Source organism: Rhincodon typus, chromosome 1 (assembly GCF_021869965.1).
Source record: "Rhincodon typus isolate 14 chromosome 1, sRhiTyp1.1, whole genome shotgun sequence".
In the NCBI taxonomy this organism is placed as follows: domain Eukaryota; kingdom Metazoa; phylum Chordata; class Chondrichthyes; order Orectolobiformes; family Rhincodontidae; genus Rhincodon; species Rhincodon typus.
In genome coordinates this window covers 145,380,294-145,402,912 of record NC_063332.1, presented here as the reverse complement: position 1 = coordinate 145,402,912, position 22,619 = coordinate 145,380,294, and the positions used below count along the sequence as shown (strand labels likewise).

Genomic DNA, 22,619 nt, shown 5'->3' with positions numbered 1-22,619 from the left:
CCTGCTGTGTTCATCCAGCTCTACACCTTGTTATCTCAGATTCTCCAGCATCTGCAGTTCCTACTATCTCTAATCCAATTGATTAAATGGCAGGGGGGGGGAAATGATGTGGTGAATAAGGCGTATCCAGGGATGTAATCACAAAGAGGCATCTGAAAAACTTGTACAGAAAAATTACTTTGGAATATAGATCTGAAATTAGAAGTTCAGATGAAACCCTGAATGAAATGTTGGGATGGATTTCCATTCATGAGGCAGGCAGCAGAAATCAGAAAATTTCCTCGCTTGGCTCACCCTCCTTGGTAAAGAGTGCTTGAAAAAGAAGTGAGACTTTTCATTTCAAGAGCGGTTGGAATGGAGCCTGCCATTCCTCATTCGGGTTTGGAAGCAAACACAGGACCTGCCAGGTGTGTAGGCAGGTTGTTTAAAAGGCCCGCATCAGTGATCTAGGACTTCAGCCCCGTTGTACTAAAATTAATAAAACATAAATTAGATGGGGTCTTCTGGTGCAGTGGTACTATTTCTTAATCTGAGTCAGGAGGTGTGAATTCAAGTCCTAGCTGCTCCATTGGGGTGTTATAATATCTCTGAACAGGTTGATTAAAAAATACAACAATCAGCACTCTAGCACTTTTCCCTTTATATATTCCCATGCGCCCTCTATGCCAAACTATATCACCTACCTCCATGGCCCTTCATATTCACCATACTAACCAAATGCCTATCACTTATTTCCATGGCCTCTCAGTGTCCCACACCAAACTATGGCACTTCCATGCCTATTCACTTGTATACAATGCATTACTACAATGTTCTGTACAATGTCATATGGAAAAAGTTCTGTTAAAAAAAATTAATTCATGACTTCCAGAAAACAAAAAAAAGTTTACTACAGGTGTCAATGAAGGTAAAAGAAGTAACAATCAACTAGACCATTAAAGTGGTAATTGTTACTCTAAGAAGACTGAGATGCCAGACATCCATTAGCTGAAATAGCAATATCCAAGAGAAAACACTGTTTCAAAATAGCTTTTTCTCTTAGATCTGTCTGCTAATTGCTCAATGCTTGGTTACATGAGATAGGAGTATCAAGTGCTTGCAGTTACCCCTGATACACTCATCTTATGTCGAGAATTCAGCTTGAGTCAACAATTGATAGAGACCTGGAGCTAAGAGGTTCTATCAATGAGCAGATTGTAGGTGAGTGTATGCCACTTTAAAGTACTGTAGCCAACTCCCTCAGCACTTTTTCTGATCATTGGAAGGAGGTTGATAGGAGAGTAATTAGTTGGGTTGGCTTTGTCCTGTTTGTTTTGATAGAACATACCTGAAATAACTTTCTGCATTGCCAGGTTAATTCAAGTGTTGTAGCTGTACTGGAACAGTTTACCTATTGGTGCAGACAGTTCTGTATCACAGTTTTTCAATGTCATAACTGAAAAGTAGGTGGGGCACATGGCCTTTGATGTATCCAGTACATTCAATTTTTTGGAATTGAAATTAAAAATTAGAATTCAGTCAGTCAGGAATGATATCAAAATGAACTTCTATACACAAACGATAGCAGACATCTGGAATTTTCTCTCCAAAAACCTATTGAGCCCATGTCAATTGAAAATTTCATAAGTCTGAGAGATCATCATTAAAAAGTGCAGACACATGGGAACACCATCACCTGCAAGTTCCTTTCCCAGTCACACACCATCCTGACTTGGAACTGTTTAATTCTTTTGCTGTAAGTACTTTTCCATCAGCACTTTGGGTGTTCCCACAGCCCAAGGAATAAAGTAGTTGAAAAAGACAGTATACCACCAACTTCTCCAGTACAATTAGGGATGCCCAATAAATACTGGCTTAATCAGCGACTCCACATTTCCATGAGAGAGTAGTACAAAAAAAGATAAAGATATAGAGAATTAATGAACTAAGGTCATCAATGAAGGTAAATACATACAGATCAAGCATTATCTAACTATATGACAAACATGCTCCAGGCACTGACTGACCTGCTCCTGAGGTTTGAATCAAACTGAATGAATATCAGCATCAATTGTGGGATGAGGGGGGGGAATGTCAATAAGCAGCTGAGGAGGATCATCTAGGCAGCACTTCCAAGTATTGTTTAATGTACTGATTTATGAACTGTGGGAAGGCAGAAGATGGAAATCAACAGGAGGTTTTCTTGCCCATACTTGATCTAAAGCCATAGAGTTGTGGGGTTCAGTTGAAGATTCAAATGGCTACTAGCCATTGTCTGCTAATTTCTGGTGAGTTATAATCAGGGATTGTGGTAGATTAGTTTAAGACATTGGTTGTTCTGTGAGGGCGTGACTGATCCAGGGGAGTCGTCTCCCAACTCTGGCACCAGTGTCCAGATGTTAGTGAGGGTAATTTTTTTTAGAATCGACAGGCTGGGCATGCCTTTGGAATGTTCTGAATTAATGTCAAGTTTAGTTTGGCACTTAGTTTGCTATGTAACTGTTTGAAACAGCTAAGTGATTTGCCGGGATACTTCAGAGAAATACTACTCGTCTGATCCCTCAGTTCTCTTCACTCCTTGGGTTTTGTCTTGTCTACTCTGCATGATTTGATTTAAGGTTTCCTGAGGAATCCAAATCATAGCTGGAAAAGCCCAGCAGGCCTGGCAGCATCTGTGAAGGAAGAAACAGAGTTAACATTTCGGGTCCGGTGACCCTTCCGGGTGACCCAAAACGTTAACTCTGTTTTTTCCTTCACAGATGCTGCCAGGCCTACTGGGCTTTTCCAGCAACTTTGTTTTTGTTCCTGATTTACAGCATCCGCAGTTCTTTCGGTTTTTATCATGTACACAGTACATTGCTCTGGTTAGATGTACTCATCTTTACTTTGAAGATTAGTTAATCTTTTTTCTGAATTCTAAAAGCTGATGGATACCAAACACAACAGCTGAGAAAGACATACAAACCTTGTTGGGAGGGCAGGTTTCTTTCCCAAAACCATATTAATGAGCTAGTTGCCTCTTTACAAATAAGCAATCTATTTCCAAATCTTAAAAGTATCTAATAACTACAAATTCTGAAACTGCCACATTCTCCAGATTACTAGGCCAAAAATTTATAATCTGTTACATAACAAATCTACCAGAATGCCTTATATCAATTGCTGTTCGCAAAAAGAACAGCCGTTTTTCTGAAGTTGTAATAGAGCAGCTTCGTTCAAAATGACAATTTGCACATCAGAGCATTCGAAAGTTTGGAATTGGGGTGCAGATCACATGGTCGCTTCGGCCTCAAATTTCAAAGAAGGGATCATTCGAGAGACTGAAATTTGACATATCCATTTGATCGAGTGAATCATAACCATTATTTTGGATTTGTAAATATTTAAACTATCAGTATAATTTATTTTCCTGTAAAGTAAATTTAGGTTTTAAAGCCTATTAAAATTGGATAAATTTGATTTTGAATCGACTTAACCGAAACTTGCAATAGATTTAATTATCAATTACACACTAAGAACAAGTGGAAGGGCCACTTATTGGAATCAATATATCCTTCTGGATGGACAAAATTTAACTCAACCAGGAGCCTCAATGGGCACCTCTCACATATGTTTTATAAAGCTATTAAAGTGGAGGAAAGCAAAAATTAATCATTCAGTGAATTACACAATAAATAATCAAATCAGTAGGGAATTATTTCAAAAAAAAACTTACCATTGTCCGAAGCAAGTAGTTAAACTGTATATAAAACAAAACCCGAAGCTGATATCCTGCACCGACCGTTTTATCTTTCCAACGTAAACAAACTCTCGAACACCTCACTTAGTTTCCCAGACAAATGGACGCTCAATCGTCAACAACCGGGGTGGGCGCGTTGACGTCACCTGGACCGGCACCCCGGCTGACCAACCATAAGCCGGTGTCAGGCGGGGCGGAGAAGACGCGTACACCCGAACCAATGACCTTCGAGAGTGGGCGCGACCCACGACGTCAAGGCTGGCGGGGAAAGCGCGCGCTTGGTATCGCAGCAACCCGCTCAAACAGGCCGCAGGCGTGCGGACACGCACTAAACACCAAGAACTGTGCAGATCTTATATTTTGGTAGTAGTTTTTATTTAATGATTTAAACATATTTGTGGCTAACACTTGTACGACTAACTGGAGGAGTAAAAGCTTACATGCGTCATTTCCGTTGTTTAAAACGGAGACTTCGGTCCAAAAGGCGGTTTATTATGTTCTGAGAGCTACCTGGGTTCAGGAGGCGGCTGCACAAGAAATGGAGCAGATGGCCAGCTATTCACAGGTAATGTCTGCAGCTCGGACCCTGAGCTGGCTGAAGGTGTAGGTGAGAGACAGTAGGAACTGCAGATGCTGGAAAATCTGACATAACAAGGTGTAGAGCGGGATGAACACAGCAGGCCAAGCAGCATCATAGGAGCAGGAAGGCTGACGTTTCGGGCCTAGACCCTTCATCAGAAATGGGGGAGGGGAAGGGGGTTCTGAAATAAATAGGGAGAGAGTGGGAGATGGATAGAGGAGAAGATAGGTGGAGAGGAAACAGACTGGTCAAAGAGGCGGGGATGGAGTCTGTAAAGGTGAGTGTAGGTGGGGAGGTAGGGAGGAGATAGGTCAGTCTAGGGAGGATGGACAGGTCAAGGGGGCGGGATGAGGTTAGTAGATAGGAAATGGGGGTGCGGCTTGAGGTGGGAGGCTCTGCTGTCTGCAGTAATTGACCTATGGAAGTAACGCATCGTCATGAGGAAGAAAGCCCATCTACAAGTCTCTTCATGAGGAGACACCAATCCGATCATACTCCCAACACAAAACCTAATTTACGACCCCCGTGAGCGTTTAACAAACCTGGCCACGTTAATATGATCATTATTGTGTTCTGGTAAAAGTCTTTGAGCAGCAATGTTGGATTTAATCTTTGATCGGGATTGCAAGATGACCAACTGACCCAGGGTATATACCGTAATTTTATATTGTGTCCTGTACATTGACTTCCCGGGTCACCATTTCGAACAGCGACTGGGATACCGTAGAGGCAACTTTCCACTTACCTCTACGCTGATATCTTTGGTGTTTATGCAAACACACGGCACCCGCACATACCGACTCCTCAACGGTAGGGAATGTTGGCTGGCGGTCTGCATTCAAGAGGGTTAAATTGTCAAATCTACGGTGTTTGGTACCTGCTTGAGTGAGGGAAAGAGTGGCGACCCCAAGTCTGGGACTGCGTCGATTGGAGCGTGAAGCAAAAGCTCCTGTGGGAATAGTAAGAAGAAGAGTTGAGTGAGTGGAGGTGACACTTATTGAGGGGGACTGATGGGAGAGTGCAGGTGAGAGGTTTAAGTAGAGAAGCTCAAGATTGAGTGTCTGAAGGGGGTGGAATTGGGTGAGTTGTTCGTCTGGTGGGGTGCAGTGTGTAGTGGAGGAAGCAGCAATGTGGAAAGTAGTTGAGTTGTGAGGGCAGACTTATAAAGCATCTCATGTTTGTAATGTTGTTCAACTCACCAGTCCTCTCAGCCTGTTAACATGCTTCTCAATGTTACTTCACAACCTCCACCCCACAATCCCAATAAAGATAACCATTTTGAAGACACATTAGAAATTTTCAACTCCATTTGGGAGCACTTTTTCAAAGCCTGCCAGCACCCAACCTCTTGCCCCACAAATAAAAGGTAAAGTTGTACAAAGTCCTTTAAAGTGTTGGTAAAGATCTGTACTATGGGTTGTGTCTAAGTCCTACCAGACCACAGCAAGAGCTGACTGGTGATGGTTTACCCTGAGGGTCACTGTGCCTCAGGTGACAAGATGTTGAGAAGGAGAATCCTCATGGTAACTTCAGTCAGTGCAGGAATTGAACCTATATTGTTGGCATCCCTTTACATTGCAAATGAGCTGTCCAGCCAACTGTGCTAAACATCCCACCCACCCACTTCCCAGCCAAATATTGAAAATCAAGCCTGTTAACTCTATTTCCATTTTTATTTCATACTGTTCTAGGGTCACAGGTGGATTACTCTGTGTCCATCCCAGACCAATAAATGGCTCTCAAAGAAGACCTATTTTTAAAAAAGATTTACCCCATCTTTCTGCACTAGATAACCAAAGATTAGGGCTAACAGCTAAAATTTTGGAACATCTCCCTTAATTGAATTGAATGGTTTATTGTCATTTGCATTTTACAGTGAATAATACAGCAAAATATCGTGAAAAGCTTCAACCTTTGCCACATTTTGAATAGTTTAGGAATAAAAAGAGTCAAAAGATACATCTGAAAGAGAGTCTATCTTCGTTCTGGTGCCTCCACCATGAGTCCTGAATCAGTGCACCAATGATACCTGTGCCGCTACCCTCCTCCACTGCCTTGCCACCACCTGTGCCGGACCCATCAACGTAGATGTCGCCTCTCTTTAGGTGCCATCTCTTTGCTGCTGGGCCCACCTCACTGAGTCCAAGTCCCATGTTGAATCCACACTCGCCCCATAACCAGGAGTGGCTGGCTGTCACTGCCTCGCTCATAACCAGGAGTCCCCGATCCAGGCGTACGGCGATTGCAACCAGGAGTCCCTGGCTCCGCTGCTGCCTCGATGACACCAGAGGTCCCTGCTCCGGGTGCACCATGCTCTGCCACCTTGCCAATGCCAGGAGTCCCCGCTCTCGGCCTACTGCAACCAGGAGTCCGTGGCTCCACTGCTGCCTTGATGACGTCAGGAGTCCCCACTCCAGGCTTATCACGTTGCAGCTGCCACCTTGTCGACTCCAGGAGCCCCCTTCTCTGGACCGGCTGCAATCAAGAGTCTCTGGCTCCACTGCCAAGCCAGGTTGCCATAATGCCAAGAGTCTAGTTCCGGACACACTCTTCCGAGATAGCACCTCGCTGGCGCTGCCATCTTGAAGAAGCTGCCCCTGGCCCCGAATGCAGGGAGGATGTCCTTGCTGCTGCTGCCGCCACCAATCGCTGGGAGGAGCAGCATCCACTTTGACCACCAGGAAGCTGCTGCCATTCTGTGCACGGCCCACTGTCACTGTTGTGCCAATGCTGCCAACTAACCTGCCAAAGAAAAGAAAAAGCAGAAGTAAAAAAAAAAGGAAAGCAGATAGTAGGGGATGAGGTCCAAGCAAGAGCCTGCACGCAGTCCTATTACTCTGCCCCCATCTAGGTTGATGTGAGATATGTAGGCAAGTGAGTGGTATTTCCCTGGATAATAGGAGGATAGAGCATGTGAATGAATGACTGGAGAGAATGTGCAGGAAGTTGAACCTTTTGAACTGATTTTGGGGAGGTCCAATCTATACAGGTCAGATGGGCTGCATCTGAATGGCCCATTATCTTTCCAAGATGTGTTGTAAGTACAACTGGGGAGGGTTTAAACTAAGTCCTGTGGAATGGAAGCAAGGTGTTCAATGAATTAGGAGACTCAGTGTACTAGAGTAATAAATATTTAGGTACCAAATGGGTCAGACAGAGACAGGATGCAACAAGTCTAAATCAGGTTTACCATGCATGTAGCTGTAGACATGCAATGTGGTAAAGAATATTGGGGGGCTGGAGACTCACATAGATGTGGAAGAATGTAAGTCAGAAATCTGGCTATATAAAGGACAGGACTGGGTACCAAATATTCCTGACAGCTGTTGTTCAGAAAATAGTATGCTGGCATTATTGAACATTGATGATTGCTGGAGAGAATGTATGGCCTAGAGTGATCCAGGATGGCGCTAAAGGACTGGAGAATTGCAAATTCTTAGGTTTAAAAGATAAGGCCAGCAATTTCAGGCCAGTCAGTTTTTGCTTTGGCAGTGAGAAAACTACAGACTTCTACAAATAGTGCATGGACTTCCGGGGATGTTTGAAGTTTGTCAATGTTAACAACATGAGAGCCTGGGAGGTGATTCATCATTCTGTGAAACTGACAGACTGTAAACCCTTTAAAACACTGAAACAACACAGTGAAATGCTTACCTCTGTTTAAGGATTATGCTTCCAGGACTTGTTCGGAGAGTGACTTTTCACTGCTTTATAGGGGTCTAACTCTTTGGAAGTGATTTCATCACACTTGGATTTTTTTTTACTTTGATCTGTATTTCCTGCTGTCAGTTTTTTTTTGCAATATGGCACCAGTTTGTGGAGCTCTAGCTTGGGACCTTTGTTAAAAAACAAGAAGGGCAGCAGCAGTGGGCAAAATCACCAGGTGTACAGAAGCAAATTATAACAAGGCAATTTCAGATAAGAGAATTGAACGCAAGCTTAGAATAAATAAATTTCATTTGTGGGACTCTGGCACCAGTACTGGAGAAAGAGGGAGCTCTACCATTGGATCAGTTTTCACTGAGGCTGCTGTCCTGGCAAATTGTATAAGTGGAGCTGTAGAAAAGACTTTCAAAAATTTGGGGTGGGGCTTACATGAGGGAAAGATTCGAAAAGATAAAGAGAACGAACAAGACAAATGTCTTGATTGCATGATGGAAATACATCAACGATAACCAGAGTGTGGCAGGAAAGGATGGAGTGTACAAACGTAAGAATGGCCCAGCAAATAAGGTCAGTTGGGATAAGTGGCAAAGAGACAGAAGTAAAGGCTCTTTATCTGATAGCACAAATAAAAATAAATGAATATGATACAGCACAACCATAGCAACCATTCATGTGGTATCCTTCATTTAAATCATTGATTTAGATTATTGAGAGCCCAACACTCTTAGAGGATGTAAAACACAGAAAAGGGGAGTCAGTAGATATAGTGTATTTGATTTTCTAAAAGGCATTTAATAGGGGTGCCATACATAAAATTATTACACAAGATAAGAGCATATGGTGTTAGGGTGATGTTAGTGTGTGGATAGGAGATTGGCCAACCAACAGAAAACAAAATAAGGATAAATGAGTCACTTTGAACTTGGCAAACTAATTGGTGAATGCGTTAGGGTTCAATGCAGGACCTCAACTATTTATAATGATGTACTGATAGCATGGAAGAAAAGACTGATTATTGTAGCCAAATGTGCTGACAGTACAAAGATGGTAGGAAAGAGAGATATGAGGAAGATGCAAAGAGCCTGCAAAGGAGTATACAATAGGATTAGTGAGTAAGAGAAAAAATGGCAAATGAAATGTAATGTGGAAAAATGTCAGGCTGCCCACTTTGGCTGAAAGAACAGAAAAGCAGAGCATTTAGTGGAGGTTCACTGCAAAATGCTGCAGAGGATCTGGGTGCCCTTATACATGAATCTCAAAATGTTGGCATGAATATACAGTAAGTAAGTAGAAATGTGATTGGCCTTTATTGCAACAGAGATTGAGATAAAGTGAGCAAGTTGTGCTAAGGCTCAGAGAAGGTGCATCCTGAGATGAAGGGTTTTTTTTTGGGAAAAGGTTAAGCATATTGAGCTTGTACTCATTGGAGTTCAGAAGAATGAGAGGTGATCTCTTGAATAAGAGGGTAAATGCTGGGAAGATATTTCCCTCTTTTGGGGGAATCTAGAAATAAAGGTCACGGTTTAAAAAAACTTCCATTTAAGGCTGAGACAAGGAGAAATTTCTTCCACCACAGCATCATTCGGTTTTTTAAATTCAGCTGTCCAAAGAGCAGCAAAGGCTATGTCATTGAATGTATTCAAAGCTGAGTTAAACAGATTTATGGGGAAATCGATGTTTCTGAGGTGCAGTCAAACAAAATGAATCAACCACAATTTTACAGAATAGCAAGGCAGGCTCGAGATATCAAATTACCTACTCCTGCTCTTTTTTATGATTCTCAAACATGTTCCACCTAACAAGACAAGGGGATTGGCAAAGTATCACATTGAAGGAGGCATTGCTGCCAACATTGGCTTTATAGATAGCATGTCAATTTACTTAAAAAGAGCAACAGAAGACTCAGGCCTTCTCAGCAGATCACTGTTGACATCTGCGGCCTCTTGGAGCAAGACCTTGTTCCCATTTGGCCAGGTGGGCATGCAATGCCAGTGGACCTCAAGGTTGCCACATCCCTGAAGTTCCTCATCTCTGATCGCTCACATGGACTTGCTGATGACATCAGCAAGATTTACAGTCTGCTGTCCACAAGTACACTTCCCAAGCGACAGTCACTGTCTTGGCAGGGTGGCGGTTTACTTGGCAACTCTTGAGGACAGTCATCAGAGGACAGAGGGCTTTCGTTTGCATTCCTAATTGTTTAGACTCAGGAGAGATTATTAAAGTTTTCAGAACAAATAAGAGGACACAGAGTGTGGAAAGGGTCGGTAATCTAACTTCAGGCATAGCAGATAGGGGACAAGGGAAAGGGACAATGAGAAGGGGGACAGTCAACAAAGGACTGAGGATGTTGTACTTAAATGTCTGCAGTAAACAAAGAATGGTAATTTAACTTGAGGCACAGATTGAAATTGGCTAATACAATATTGTGGGCCTCCCAGAGACATGGCTACAAGGGGATCAGGGCTGGGATCTAAATATCTAAGGACAAGCATCTTCTCGCAGGGTAGATGTGCGAGTTGGGGGAGTCGGATCATCTTGTCAGTGAGAAACGAAATTAAATTGACAGAACGATATAGGGTCAGAAGGGGTAGAATCTAAGTGTAGAATTGAGGAAGTGCGAAGGAAAAAGACCCTGATGGGTGTTATGTATATACCCACTAGCAGTAGTCAGGATTTGAAGCAGAAAATAAATCAGGAGATAGATGGAGGCATTTAAGAAAAATGCTATTACAATAATCATGGGGGACTTCAATATGCGGGTAGATAAGGAAAATGAGGTTGGCAGCAGATCCCAAGAAAAGAAATTTGTGGAATGTCTACGAAATTTTTTTTTTGGAGCACCTTGCGGTAGAACCTAATAGGGAACTGGCAATTCTGAATTTGGTGATGTGTAAAGAGGTAAACTTGATTGGAAAGCTTAAGATAAAGGAACCCTTAGGGGTCAGTGAGCATAGCATGATAGAAATCACCCTGCAGTTTGAGAGGGAAAAGATGAAATCAGATGTAACAGTATTACTGTTGAGTAAAGGTAACTACAAACACATAAGGAAACCTAGCCAGAGTTGATTGGAAGGGGAGCCGAGCAAGGAAAATGATGGGTCAGCAATGGCAGGAGTTTCCAGGGATAAATCAGAGGGCTCAGCAGAAATTCATTCCAAGGAAGAACAAACGTACGAAGGGAGTACAGACAACCATGGTTGTTGAGGAAACACAGAGATAGCATTAAAGCAAAACAAAACGCATACAATATGATGAAGATTAGTGGGAAGCCAGAGGATTGGAAAGCTTTTTAAAAACTAGCAGAGGACAACTTAAAAAAGCAATAAGGGAGTTAAAAGTTGAAATATGAGAGTAAGCTAGCTAGTAATATAAAATGGTTCTTTCCGATATGTAGAGGTAAAAGAGAGGCAAGAGTGGACATTGGACCACGTAGAGTCATAGAGATTTACAGCACAGAAACAGACCCTTCAGTCCAACTTGTCCATGCCGACCAAATGTCCTAAATTAATCTAATCCCATTTGCCATCATTTAGCCCATATCCGTCTAAACCCTTCCTATTCATATACCTATCCAGATATCTTTTAAATGTTGTGATTGTACCAGCATTCACCAGTTTGTCTAGCAGCTCATTCCACCCTCTGTGCAAAAAAAGTTGCCTCTTACGTCCGTTTTAAATCTTTCCCTTCCAGAGGTAAGTGTAGTGGCCCCATCGTTATGAGAAGTTATTGGGAAGCTGAAAGGTCTAAAGTTGGATAAATTACCTGGACCAGATGAGCTACACCCCAGAATTCTGAAGAAGATAGCTAAGGAGATTGTCGAAGCATTAGTGGTCATCTTTCAGTAATCACTAGAGTCAGGGAGGGTCCTAGAGGACTGGAAAATGGCTAATATAATACCCTTGTTTAAGGAGGGAGAGAGGCAGAAGATGTGAAATTATAGGCTGGTTAGCCTGACCTTGGTCATTGGTAAAATTTTAGAGCCCATTAATAAAAATGAGATTGTGGAGCACCTGGAAGAGCATGGTAAAATAGAGCTGAGTCAACTTCATCAAGGGAGGTCATGCCTGAGAAATCTGTTAGAGTTCTTTTGAGGAGGTAACAAGCAAGTTAGACAAAGGAGAGTCAGTGGACATGATCTATTTGGATTTCCAAAAGGCCTTTGACAATGTGCTGCACAGGAGGCTTCAGTGGTGTTAGGGACAAGGAACTGGCATGGATAGAGGATTTGTTGACTGGCAGAAGGCACAGAGTAGGCTAGAGGGGTATTTTTCGGGATGACAGCGAGTGGAGATCTGCAGGGACCTGTGTTGAGACCACAACTATTCAGATTATACGTTAACAATCTGGATGAAGGAGCTGAGGGTATTGTTGCAAAGTTTGCTGATGACGCAAAGGTCAGTGGAGGGACAGGTAGTGTTAAGGAAGTGGGAAAGGCTAAGAAAATGGGCAAAGAAGTGGCAGATGGAATCCAGTGTGGGAAAGTGTGAGGTTATCCACTTTAGTAGGAAAAATAGAGGTGTACACTATTTTCTAGATGGGGAAAGGCTTCAGAAATCTGAAACACAAAAGGACTTGGGATTTCTAGTTCAGGATTCTTGTAAGGTTTACATTCAGCTTCATTTAGCTGTTAGGAAGGCAAATGCAATGTTAGCATTAATTTCAAGAGGGGTAGATTACAAAAGCAGGGATATAATGCTGAGGCTGTACAAGGTTCTGGTCAGACTGCATTTGGAATATTGTGAGCAGTTTTGAGCCCCATGTCTAAGGAAGGATGTGCTGGCCTTGGAGGGATCCAGAGGAGGTTCACGAGAAGGATTCCAGGAATGAAGGCATGTCACACAAGGAGCGGTTGTGGACCTGGGGTCTGTACTCTATGGAGTTTAGAACGATCTGGGAGTGGGATATCTCATTGACATTTACAGAATACTGAGAGATCTGGATAGAGTGAACACGGAGAAGATGTTTCCACTAGTAGGAGAGACTAGGACTCAAGGACACGGCCTCAGAATGAAGCGATAACCCTTTAGAACTGAGATGAAAAGAAATTTCTTCAGCCAGAGTGGTGAGTTTTTGGTACTCATTGCTGAAGGGAGCTGTGGAGACCAAGTCATTGAGTATCTTCAAGACAAAGCTAAGTAGGTTCTAGATTAGAAAGGGGATCAAGGGTTACGGTGAGAGGGCAGGAAATATAGTTGAGAAACATATCAGCCGTAATTGAATGGTCAAGCAGATTTAATGGGCTGAATGACCTAATTCTGCTCCTCTATCTTATAGTTATATTCCCTTTTGTCATCTTATCCTTACAGCATACACACTTATAATACTTAAGTTTTAATTTTGTCCACCTTTCCTTATTCATCTCTCACATCTCATTATTGGCTAATTCTTGCATTTTACTGAATGATGTTTCTGCTGAACTTTTCAACCTTTTTCCCCACTGCTATTTTATAATATATTTTATATTGCTTTGGTTATCTCAAGTGTATTTATGCCTTTTTTACTCTTCTGTCTTAAACCTTATAATTTTGTCATCATTATTGTGCCAAGTATTTCCCTTACATTTGCTACTCTTACCAACTCTGGTTTACTTCCCAGTTGTTGGACTTCTTACACACTGCGTAAGAAGGGAGTGCTGTACACTGTTTAAACTTCCATTTACTGTCCGCTTTTCCTACCTGTTCTTCCCATTTGTGGGGAGTTATATATGATCCCATATGATTATTATTCTATGTCTCTTGCTCACTTCATAGATTTCCTTGCATGTTTCTTCTCCCACTGGTTGGTTGACTGTAGAATACCCTCAATAATGTAATGGATCTCTTCTCATTTTTCATCTCCATCAATGTGGAATCTTTCTACCTTGATGCTAGTTTGTCTAAGTCTTATTTTGATTTGGAGCATTGTTTTACGTGCTACCCAGACAAATCGTCCCTTACATAAGTACATCAGGGTAATAGAACGGAATACAGAATACAGTGTTACAGCTAGAGAAAATGCAGGGAAAGATTAACTCTAATATATGAGAGGTCCATTCAAAAGTCTGATAACAGTGGTGAAAAAGCTGTACTTGAATATGTTGGTGCGTGTTTTCAAACTTTTGTATCTTCTGCCCATTGGAAGAGGGTAGTAGAGAGTATAACTGGGATGGAGAAGCCTTTGATTATATTGGCTGTTTTTCTGAGGTAGCAGGAAATTTAGATGCAGTCAATGGAAGGAAGGCTGGTTTTTGTGATGAACAGGGCTGCATTCACAACTCTGTAATTTCTTGCGGTCTTGGGCAGAGCAGTTGCCATACCAAGCTGTGATGCATCTATAAAAATTGGTAAGAGTCATTGTGGACATGCAGAATTTCTTTAACCTTCTGAGAAAGTAGAGGCTTTGGTGTGCTTTCTTGTCTGTAGCTTTGACGTGGATGGACCAGGAAAGATCTTTGGTGGTATTTATTCCTAGGAACTTGAAGCTCTCGACCATCTCCACCTCAGCATCATTGATACAGACAGAGTGTGTTCTCCACTCCACGTCCTGAAGTCTATGACCACCTCCTCCATTTTGCTGACATTGAGGGAGTGATTGTTTTCCTTACACCATGCCACTAAGCAGCCTGTCTAAGCTATCATTCCTGTACTCTGTCTTGTCTTTATCTCCAGTACTCTAACCTCTTTCTTTTTTTTTCTGCTGACCTTTATTTTAGTAGGTCATATCTTTCAATATTTAACTGTCCACCATAAGACGCAGAAGTAGCACTCCTCTATTAAATGAGATCATGACCAATCTGATAATCCTCTGTTCCATTTTCCTGCCTTACCTTGATTCCGTTGCTGATTTTAAAAAAACTGTCTATCTCAGCCTTGAATATACTTAACGACCCAGCCTAAAATAGCCCTCTGTGGTATTGACTATCAGATTGACTCTGGGATTCTTTGTTTTAAGTAGGTGGCCCCTGACACTTGAGTTTATGCCCTCTGGTTCTAGACTGTACCACAAAGGTAGACATACTCTCAGCATCTACCCCATCAAACCCCCTAATAATCTTGGCATGGCTCAATAACATCTCCTCTCATTCTTCTAAACTACAATGAATGGAAGTCCAACTTACTCAATCTCTACTCATAAAAAAAAATCACGTCATACCCAGAATCAACTTGGTGAATCTGCTAAAATGTTGTTGAATAGAGAAACCTAAGGGTTCAGATACATAGTTTTTTGAAAGTTGCAGCACAGGTAGGCAGGGTGGTTAAAAAGGCATTTAGCATGCTTACCTTCATTGTTCAGACCATTGAGTAAAAGAGTTGAGTCATGTTGAGGTTGTATAAGGTGTTGGTGAGGCCACTTCGAGTATTGTGTACAGTTCTGGTTGTCCTGCTATAGAAAGGATATTATTAAATTGGAGAGATTCGGAAAAGATTTACCAGGATGTTGCCAGAACTGGAGGGTTTGAATTATAGGGAGAGGCTGGATAAGCTAGAACTTTTTTCACTGGAGCATAGGAGGTTGAGGGGTGACCTTATAGAGGTTTATAAAATCAAGAGAGGCACAGATAAGGCAAATGAGATAAAGGTGCGCAGCATTACAGGTAATGTATTAGCATGGATAGAAGATTGGTTAACTGATAGAAAACAAGGAGTGAGCATAAATAGATATTTTTCTGGTTAACGATTAGTGGCTGGTGGTGTGTCTTAGGAATCAGTGTTGGAACTGCTATTGTTTACAAGTTGCATAGATGATTTAGAGTTGGGGACCGAGTATGGTGTATCAAAGTTCACAGATGACACTAAAATGAGTGGTAGAGGACACAAAATGTCTGCAGAGGGATATAGATAGGTTGTGAGTGGGTAAGGGTCTAGCTGATAGTGTACAGTGTTGGTGAACATTAGGTCATCTATTTTGACAGGAATAATAGTAAAATGGGCTATTAATTAAATGGTGACAAACTGAAACTCGTTCTTCTCAATGGTGACAAATTTGCGGCCTGCTGCTGTGCAGACAAACCTGGGTGTCCTTGTGCATGAATCACAAAAAGTTGTTTTGCAGGTGCAGCAGGTAATTAAGAAGGCAAATGGAATATTGTCCTACATTGCTACAGGGATAGAGTTGAAAAATAGGGAGCTTATGCGACAGCTGTATAGGGTGCTGGTGAGGTCACACCTGGACTACTGTGTAGAGTTTTGATTTCGTTATTTGAGAAAGGATATACTGGCATTGGAGGGGGTGCCGAGAGGTTCACTAGGTTGATTCTGGAGTTGAGAGGGTTGGCTTATGAGAAGAGATTGAGTAGACTGAGACAATACTCTTTGAAATTTAGAAGAATCAGTGGGTATATTATAGGAACATATAAAATTATGAAGGGAGTAGATCAGATAGAAGCAGGAAGGTTGTTTCCACTGGTGGGTGAAACTAGAACTAGGGCACATAGCCTCAAAATAAGCGAGAGCAGATTTAAGACTGAGTTGAGAAGGTATTTCTTCACCCAAAGGGTTGTGAATCTGTGGAACTTCCTGCCCAGTGAAGCAGTTGAGGCTACCTTGTTCAATGTTTTTAAGGCAAAGATAGATTTTTGGAGAGCAAAGGAATTAAAGGTTATAGTGAGTGGGTGGGTGGGTGAGTGAGTGAGTGGAGCTGAATCCATGAAAAGATCAGCCATGATCTTATTGAATTGTGGAGCGGGCCTGATGGGCCAGATGGCTTACTCCTCCTCCTATTTCTTATGTTCTAACGTAATAGCAAAGGCCTTTTCCCTAGGGTGGGGCTGTTCAAAACTGGAGGGCACATTTTTAGGGTGAGAGGAGAAAGATTTAAAAGGGACCTAAGGGGCAATTTTTTCACACCAAGGGTGGTTTGTATGTGGAATGAACTGCCAGAGGAACTGGTGGATGCAGGTACAACATTTAAAAGACATTTGGACAGTACATGATTGGGAAAGGTTTAGAGGGATAAGGGCTAAACACAGGCAAGTGGGACTAGTTTAGTTTGGGAAACTTAGTCAGCGTGAACAAGTTGGACTTAAGGGGCTATTTCCCTGCTGTATGACTCTATGACCAAAACTGTTCACAGTATTCCAGATATGTGTCTAACTTGTGCCTGTATAGTTTTAGCAAGACCTCCCTTTTTATATTCCATTCCCTTTGAAATAAAAGTCCAGTAAACCATTTGCCTTCCCTTTTACCAGGTGAATTTGGATGCTGGCTTTCTTAATGTTGAAGTTCAGGTTCGGGTTTTCTATTCTTCCTGCCAATGTGCTAACCATACATTTTCCCACATGATATTCCATCTGCCAAGTTTTTGCTCACTCACTTAATATGCCCATATCCTCTGTAAACTTGTAGTGTCATCCTCAACAGCTGCCCTTTCACCTATTTTTGTGTCATTAGGGCAGCACTGTGGCTCAGTGGCAGCACTGTTGCCTCACAACACCAGGGACCTGGGTTCAATTCCACCCTTGGGTGACTGTTTGAGTGGAGTTTGCACGTCTCCCCGTGTCTGCGTAGGTTTCCTCCAGGTGCTCCGGTTTCCTCCCACAGTCTAGAGATGTGCAGGTTAGTGGATTGGCCATGCTAAATTGCCCATAGTGTCTAGAGATATGCAGGCTAGATGGTTATGGGAAATTTGGGGTTATGGGATATGGTGGGGTGCTGGATCTGGGTAGGATATTCTTTAAAGGGATGGTGCAGACTCAGTGGGCTGTGGGGCAGGTTCTACGATTCTATGTATGCTTCCCCTCCCTAGTCCTCTCCTGTCCCTTCCAACCAGGTTAAAGCTGTCTCCACAGCTCTAGTTATTTAATTAAGCAGGACACAGGTACCCGCATGTTTCACATGAAGCTGGTCTGACTGGAACAGCTTCCTTCTACCTCAGTGGTGTGCCGGTCCCCATGCACTGAAAGTCATTCTTCCCATATCGATCTTTGATCAATGTTTTAAATTGCTTGACTATATTTATATCTGTCTTATTCTTTATTTATCCACTATTCAGCTAACTATGTTCGGGTCTTTGCTAAAAAATCATTGCTTCAGTTTCCCAAACTTTGTTTTGAATGCTCTGTACTTTGCCGTACAGACAACTTTATTTGTCTTTATGAATCATTGCTGACATTTTAAATCGCCAAGACTTTGTACTGTAATCATTCTTACAGTGTATTGATATCACAACAGCAAAGACACACATGATACACATTTCCACGATTTCATTGAACAGAGGGTGAGGAAAAGGATTAAATTGACAAAATTCTGACTCTCTGATTGTATTTTTGATTTTCTCTTTTCTTTATGGTCTGTTGGAATACAGTGCAACTTATTAAATCGTAAATCTCACCTAGGCCTGGAACAGATCTCTGCAGTGGCTGCATCAGGAAGTTCATTGCTTGGCCCAATAAAGTACTACAAGTTCATTGTAGGTGACGACACTAGTGAAACTATTGTGATTTGCTCTGCCTTCAGACTTCTGGAGAATCTGCAGTTGGATTGTCCGGTAGGACAGTTGTTGAATGAAGCAGTACAAGCACACCATAAACAGTACAAAACTGGAACCTCCACTCTCCTGTTCCTTACTGGAGCATGGAGTAAAGCGGTTTTGAATTGTATAAAGCAAGGGATTCCCATTCCTACCATCGTATCTGAGATGTATGAAGGACTAGAACATTGCTTTGAGGTACTAATATCGCATCAGATATCCATAGACAGCATTTTGGAAAACTCACGAACGAATAAAGCTGAGAGATTATCGTGTCTTTTAACTAGCTTTCCCACTCATCTGACAAATGAAATGCAATCAGTTGTAAAGGAACATGCTCACTTACAGTCAAATATATCAATAAAAATGAATTGCAGAAACAACTACAGCATTAGCAATGAGAATGGCTCCTCTATGTTGTCTTTTTCAAGTAATACAATTACTCATGCCTCTTCGGACCAAAGTCACCCAAGTTATACATGCAACCAAGCAAAAGCAAGAACAAATATGAGCCGACACTTTGTGAATTCAAATATAAACAGACAAGAAGAAGCGTTGCCGGATTTGTCAAATAGTATTCAAGAGGATTCATCTTCCACTCCAGCTGATTCTGCTAGCTTTACAGCTCTGGCTTTATCACTGAGCCATGGAAACCATAGGATGATGAAGTTAGCAATAGATGCTTACAAAATTCAGACTCAAAGTATTTTGCAAGAAAATATTAAGAGCAGAACTCTCCCAGAATTTGACGTTGGTAAATTGGTTACATGTTTCTTGCCGGGACCACCTGAGCATGAGTCCTGTGTTAGTCCTGGTTTTGTCACATTAATTTCAGACGATCAGTCTAAAATTGTCCAGGATTTGGCAACTTTGCCTCTCCATACTATATTTATAAGTGGAGATTTGACAGTTAAGTACCATCATCCAGGATTCAACAGAATTTCAGGTGTAAAAGTGGTCACTCAAACTATTGAGGACATTTCCAAAAACTTTGAAGAAGAATGGTTATGTTCAACAATGGATATACTTCATAAATTTCGCATTAATTTGATTCTGGTAAAAGGACTAACATCTCCACATTTAATGAATAAGTGCCTACAAGAAAAGATTTTAGTTATTCAAGAAGTTAAAGAACCTGTATTTCAAAGATTTGCAGAAGCTATGGAAGGTATCCATGTAACTTATATTACACAAGTAAAAGAGAATTGCGTGGGAACTGGAGCACATCTAAGTTTCTGGAAAATGGGACATGGAAATGTACCAAATTTAGGAGAAACATTTGCTGTTCAGATAAATACATGTAAAACCGCTGTGATCACAGTAGTGCTTTGTAGCCCCTTAAGCTGTAAGCTGCAGACATTAGTGGACCAATTCTGGACTTGTGCATACCGTCTGAAACATACCCTTAGTGAAAGACGAATCTTTCCTGGTGCAGGGGCCACTGAACTTGCCTGCCTCTGCCATCTAAAGCAACAAATATTTAAAAACTCTCCTTGCAACCCTGGAATTAATGAAACAAGTTGCATTGGAACTCATCATTCTTCATGGTTTGCAGAAACTGCATTATTGTTCAAATCACAAGTCTTGCAAGCCTTGGCTGATGGCTTGACTGAGTATCTTGTGACTGCCATGTTTAATACTGGCATGTACGAAACACCACTAGATGCTTTGTCAGAAGTGCAGAAGTGCCTTCACAAAAGTGATGGAATACTTCCTATCATTTCAGAGTTATCAGAGCACTTTGAGAAAGTTGGTATACCATGCAGAACTTCCTGTAGCAGTGTGAGCGATGACTGCTTTGATTATGAGGTCTATGACAATGTAACAGTCAAGCTAGAAGCTTGGCGAAGGGCTTTGAATTTAGTGTTACTGGTACTGCGAGCAGATGCTGAAATTATCACTGGCACCAAAGCTGAAGCCTATACAGTTAATGAAGACCAATTAAGAGAAAGAACATTCCTATAACATAAATCACAAGCTCAGCAAGTATGCAGTTAGCAATATAGAAGAAAGGCATATGCGTACAAACAGATTGAAACCTTAGCCTGGTCATGAATGTGGACAGCAAGATGCTAATGACAGCCAGTGTTTATAGTTGCCACCAGAGGTGCTCAGGCCATTACAGGAGGTTTTGGTCCCTCTAAATTTACTGCAGAAGGTCTTGTTGTTGGATCGCCACTACCTCTATTTCTTGTTGTAGAACACAGATTAGCAAACTGGTACAATAAAAATTTGGACAGCTGGAATTCATTTGCAATGTGTGGTATATTAACTAATAAGTGCAGTGTTAGTGTCCCATGAGGCTCGGGTTCACGTTCCATCCACTGTAGAGGTGTGTAATAACATCTCTAAATAGGTTGATTATAATGGCCAATATAAATATTTTCTAATGTTAAATGTCACACACCGATCAGTATCTTCCTGCTGCTTTGGAAACTGGGTTACAAAGTGGTGCAGGCTGTGTAGTAATCTATACAGTTGCAAGTCACATTAGGTACTCTTGTGTGCTCTGCACATCTTTGCTGGAGATGGACTCCAGTGGTACTCTAATTATGATGATCACAAAGGCAATTATCTTGATTGTGTTTGTTCTTGTCAAGTGAGGAGATGGTTTCAAAGGTTAGAATCCCATGACGTATTAGGCTACTGAGGAGCTCACTGGCATCAAATGGCAAAGCTGGTATCTGTCCATATCACAGTCTTGCCATTGACTAATAAAATTGTTGAATTGGATATCTCTAATTGCCATATGCAGCCAACCTTAAATTTGTTTCATGAGCACTTTTGGGTGCAGTACATCCCTGCTCCTCCACCTATCTGGCCCTTAACAACAGAAATGTCCCTACAGTCTTCACAATAGAAGTGAGTTCTGTTTGGGGTGAGGGGACGGTAGTTGCCAAGATATCGTGTGCTCCAGCCTCTGAACTTCATTTGACATCCTGAATTAGATGGTGGAGGTGTCCTCTTAATTATCTATCTCCTGGAAAACTCTTCAAGTTAGCATACATCTCACTGAAGTGGAATCAGATCCCAGAAATGCTGCTGACCCTTTATCATCTATGTACAGAGGATTCTGGCCAAAGATTTGAATATTCCTATGATGGAGTTACCTTAAAGGAAATAGACACTACATCATTGAGTGATTTATTACATCATATAGAAGATTCAAGAACAACAGGAAATTGAACCCTGTAACATTTTGCTTTTTTTTCAAAATACAACAATGAACATTAAATAAACTTGCTTTATTTAACAGATTTATTTACCAGTACAGATGACCACAAACTGACATTTTAATCTGACTTTTGAAAAGATTACTTCCCTTCCTAGTTCTGGATGGAATAATATACTTGGATGAGAAAATTACTTTGTATATATGAAAGCCCACTTTTCCACAGCTGTCATATAGTTGGAAAATGAATGTGTTATGCAAAAGAATATAATATTGTTTTTATAATTGCTTTGGTTTGGTAATCGTAGATAAGCTCTTTAGTGCGAAATTGCGATAGGCAGGAAATTAGTCTTTGATTTCTGTGATTAAGAAGAATGAAACTAAATTACACCACAAACCTAAAAGATTTACTTTTTTGTCATACACACACAGAATTCTAATGTTAAAATGTTCATAATGCTACTTGTTATCTATCTTATCAATGTGTACAATACACTCTACAATAATTTCAATTGATATAATACTTCTTTCAAACAAAAGAACTAGGAGTGGGTTATACAGACCCTGTAACCTGTTGAGCTGAACAATAAAATTGTAGCTGATCTATGACACCCAGTTTTCTGCCTAATCCTCATTTCTTTAGATTCTCTTAAGATCCAGAAATAGAGAATTCCGGAGATTTGTAACCCACAAAGTGAAAAAATTCCTTTTCATTCCTAATAGCTACCCAAAGCCTGTACTCCACTGATTCTAGACTGTACAACTAGAGGAAATCACCTCATAGCATCCACCCTGCCGAGCCCTTTCAGAATCTTATATGTTTCAATTAGACCACCAGTCATCCTTCTAAATTTTATTAGTACATTAAGTACTTTAAATTCCTCTTATATCAATGTTCCTCAAATCCTTTGGAAAAGCAGTACAATGTACTTCCCAGATTTGTAATCATCTGAAAACTGACATTGAGCCTGTGAAGAAGATGTGAGTGTCAATCTCCATCTGTGTTGTTGACACATTATGCAGTCAATGCCATT

The 22,619-nt window shown here is 41.3% G+C and overlaps 2 protein-coding genes across 2 annotated transcripts in view; one reads left to right on the top strand and one right to left on the bottom strand.

Moving 5' to 3' along the window:
• The window catches only part of cetn4 (centrin 4), a 24,671-nt gene extending 20,815 nt beyond the window's left edge, over positions 1-3,856 (bottom strand). Inside the window, exon 1 of the mRNA XM_020516638.2 lies at positions 3,695-3,856. Coding sequence (XP_020372227.2) covers positions 3,695-3,697 — 3 coding nt within the window. The 5' untranslated portion in view covers positions 3,698-3,856. The remainder of the gene's footprint in view (positions 1-3,694) is intronic.
• A 140-nt stretch (positions 3,857-3,996) lies between these two features.
• On the top strand, positions 3,997-22,194 carry bbs12 (Bardet-Biedl syndrome 12). Its single transcript, XM_020516637.2, has 2 exons — positions 3,997-4,283; positions 18,249-22,194. Exons 1-2 carry the CDS (start codon positions 4,257-4,259, stop codon positions 20,376-20,378), a joined length of 2,157 nt encoding a protein of 718 aa, XP_020372226.1. The 5' UTR covers positions 3,997-4,256; the 3' UTR covers positions 20,379-22,194.
• The last annotated feature ends 425 nt before the right edge of the window (positions 22,195-22,619 follow it).

Excerpts from the sequence above, each read along its gene's own strand:
- bbs12 (XM_020516637.2), top strand. The coding sequence starts at position 4,257 with ATGGAGCAGATGGCCAGCTATTCACAG. Across the intron at positions 4,284-18,248 it reads AGATGGCCAGCTATTCACAG|TGCAACTTATTAAATCGTAA; the intron begins GTAATGTCTGCA and ends GTTGGAATACAG.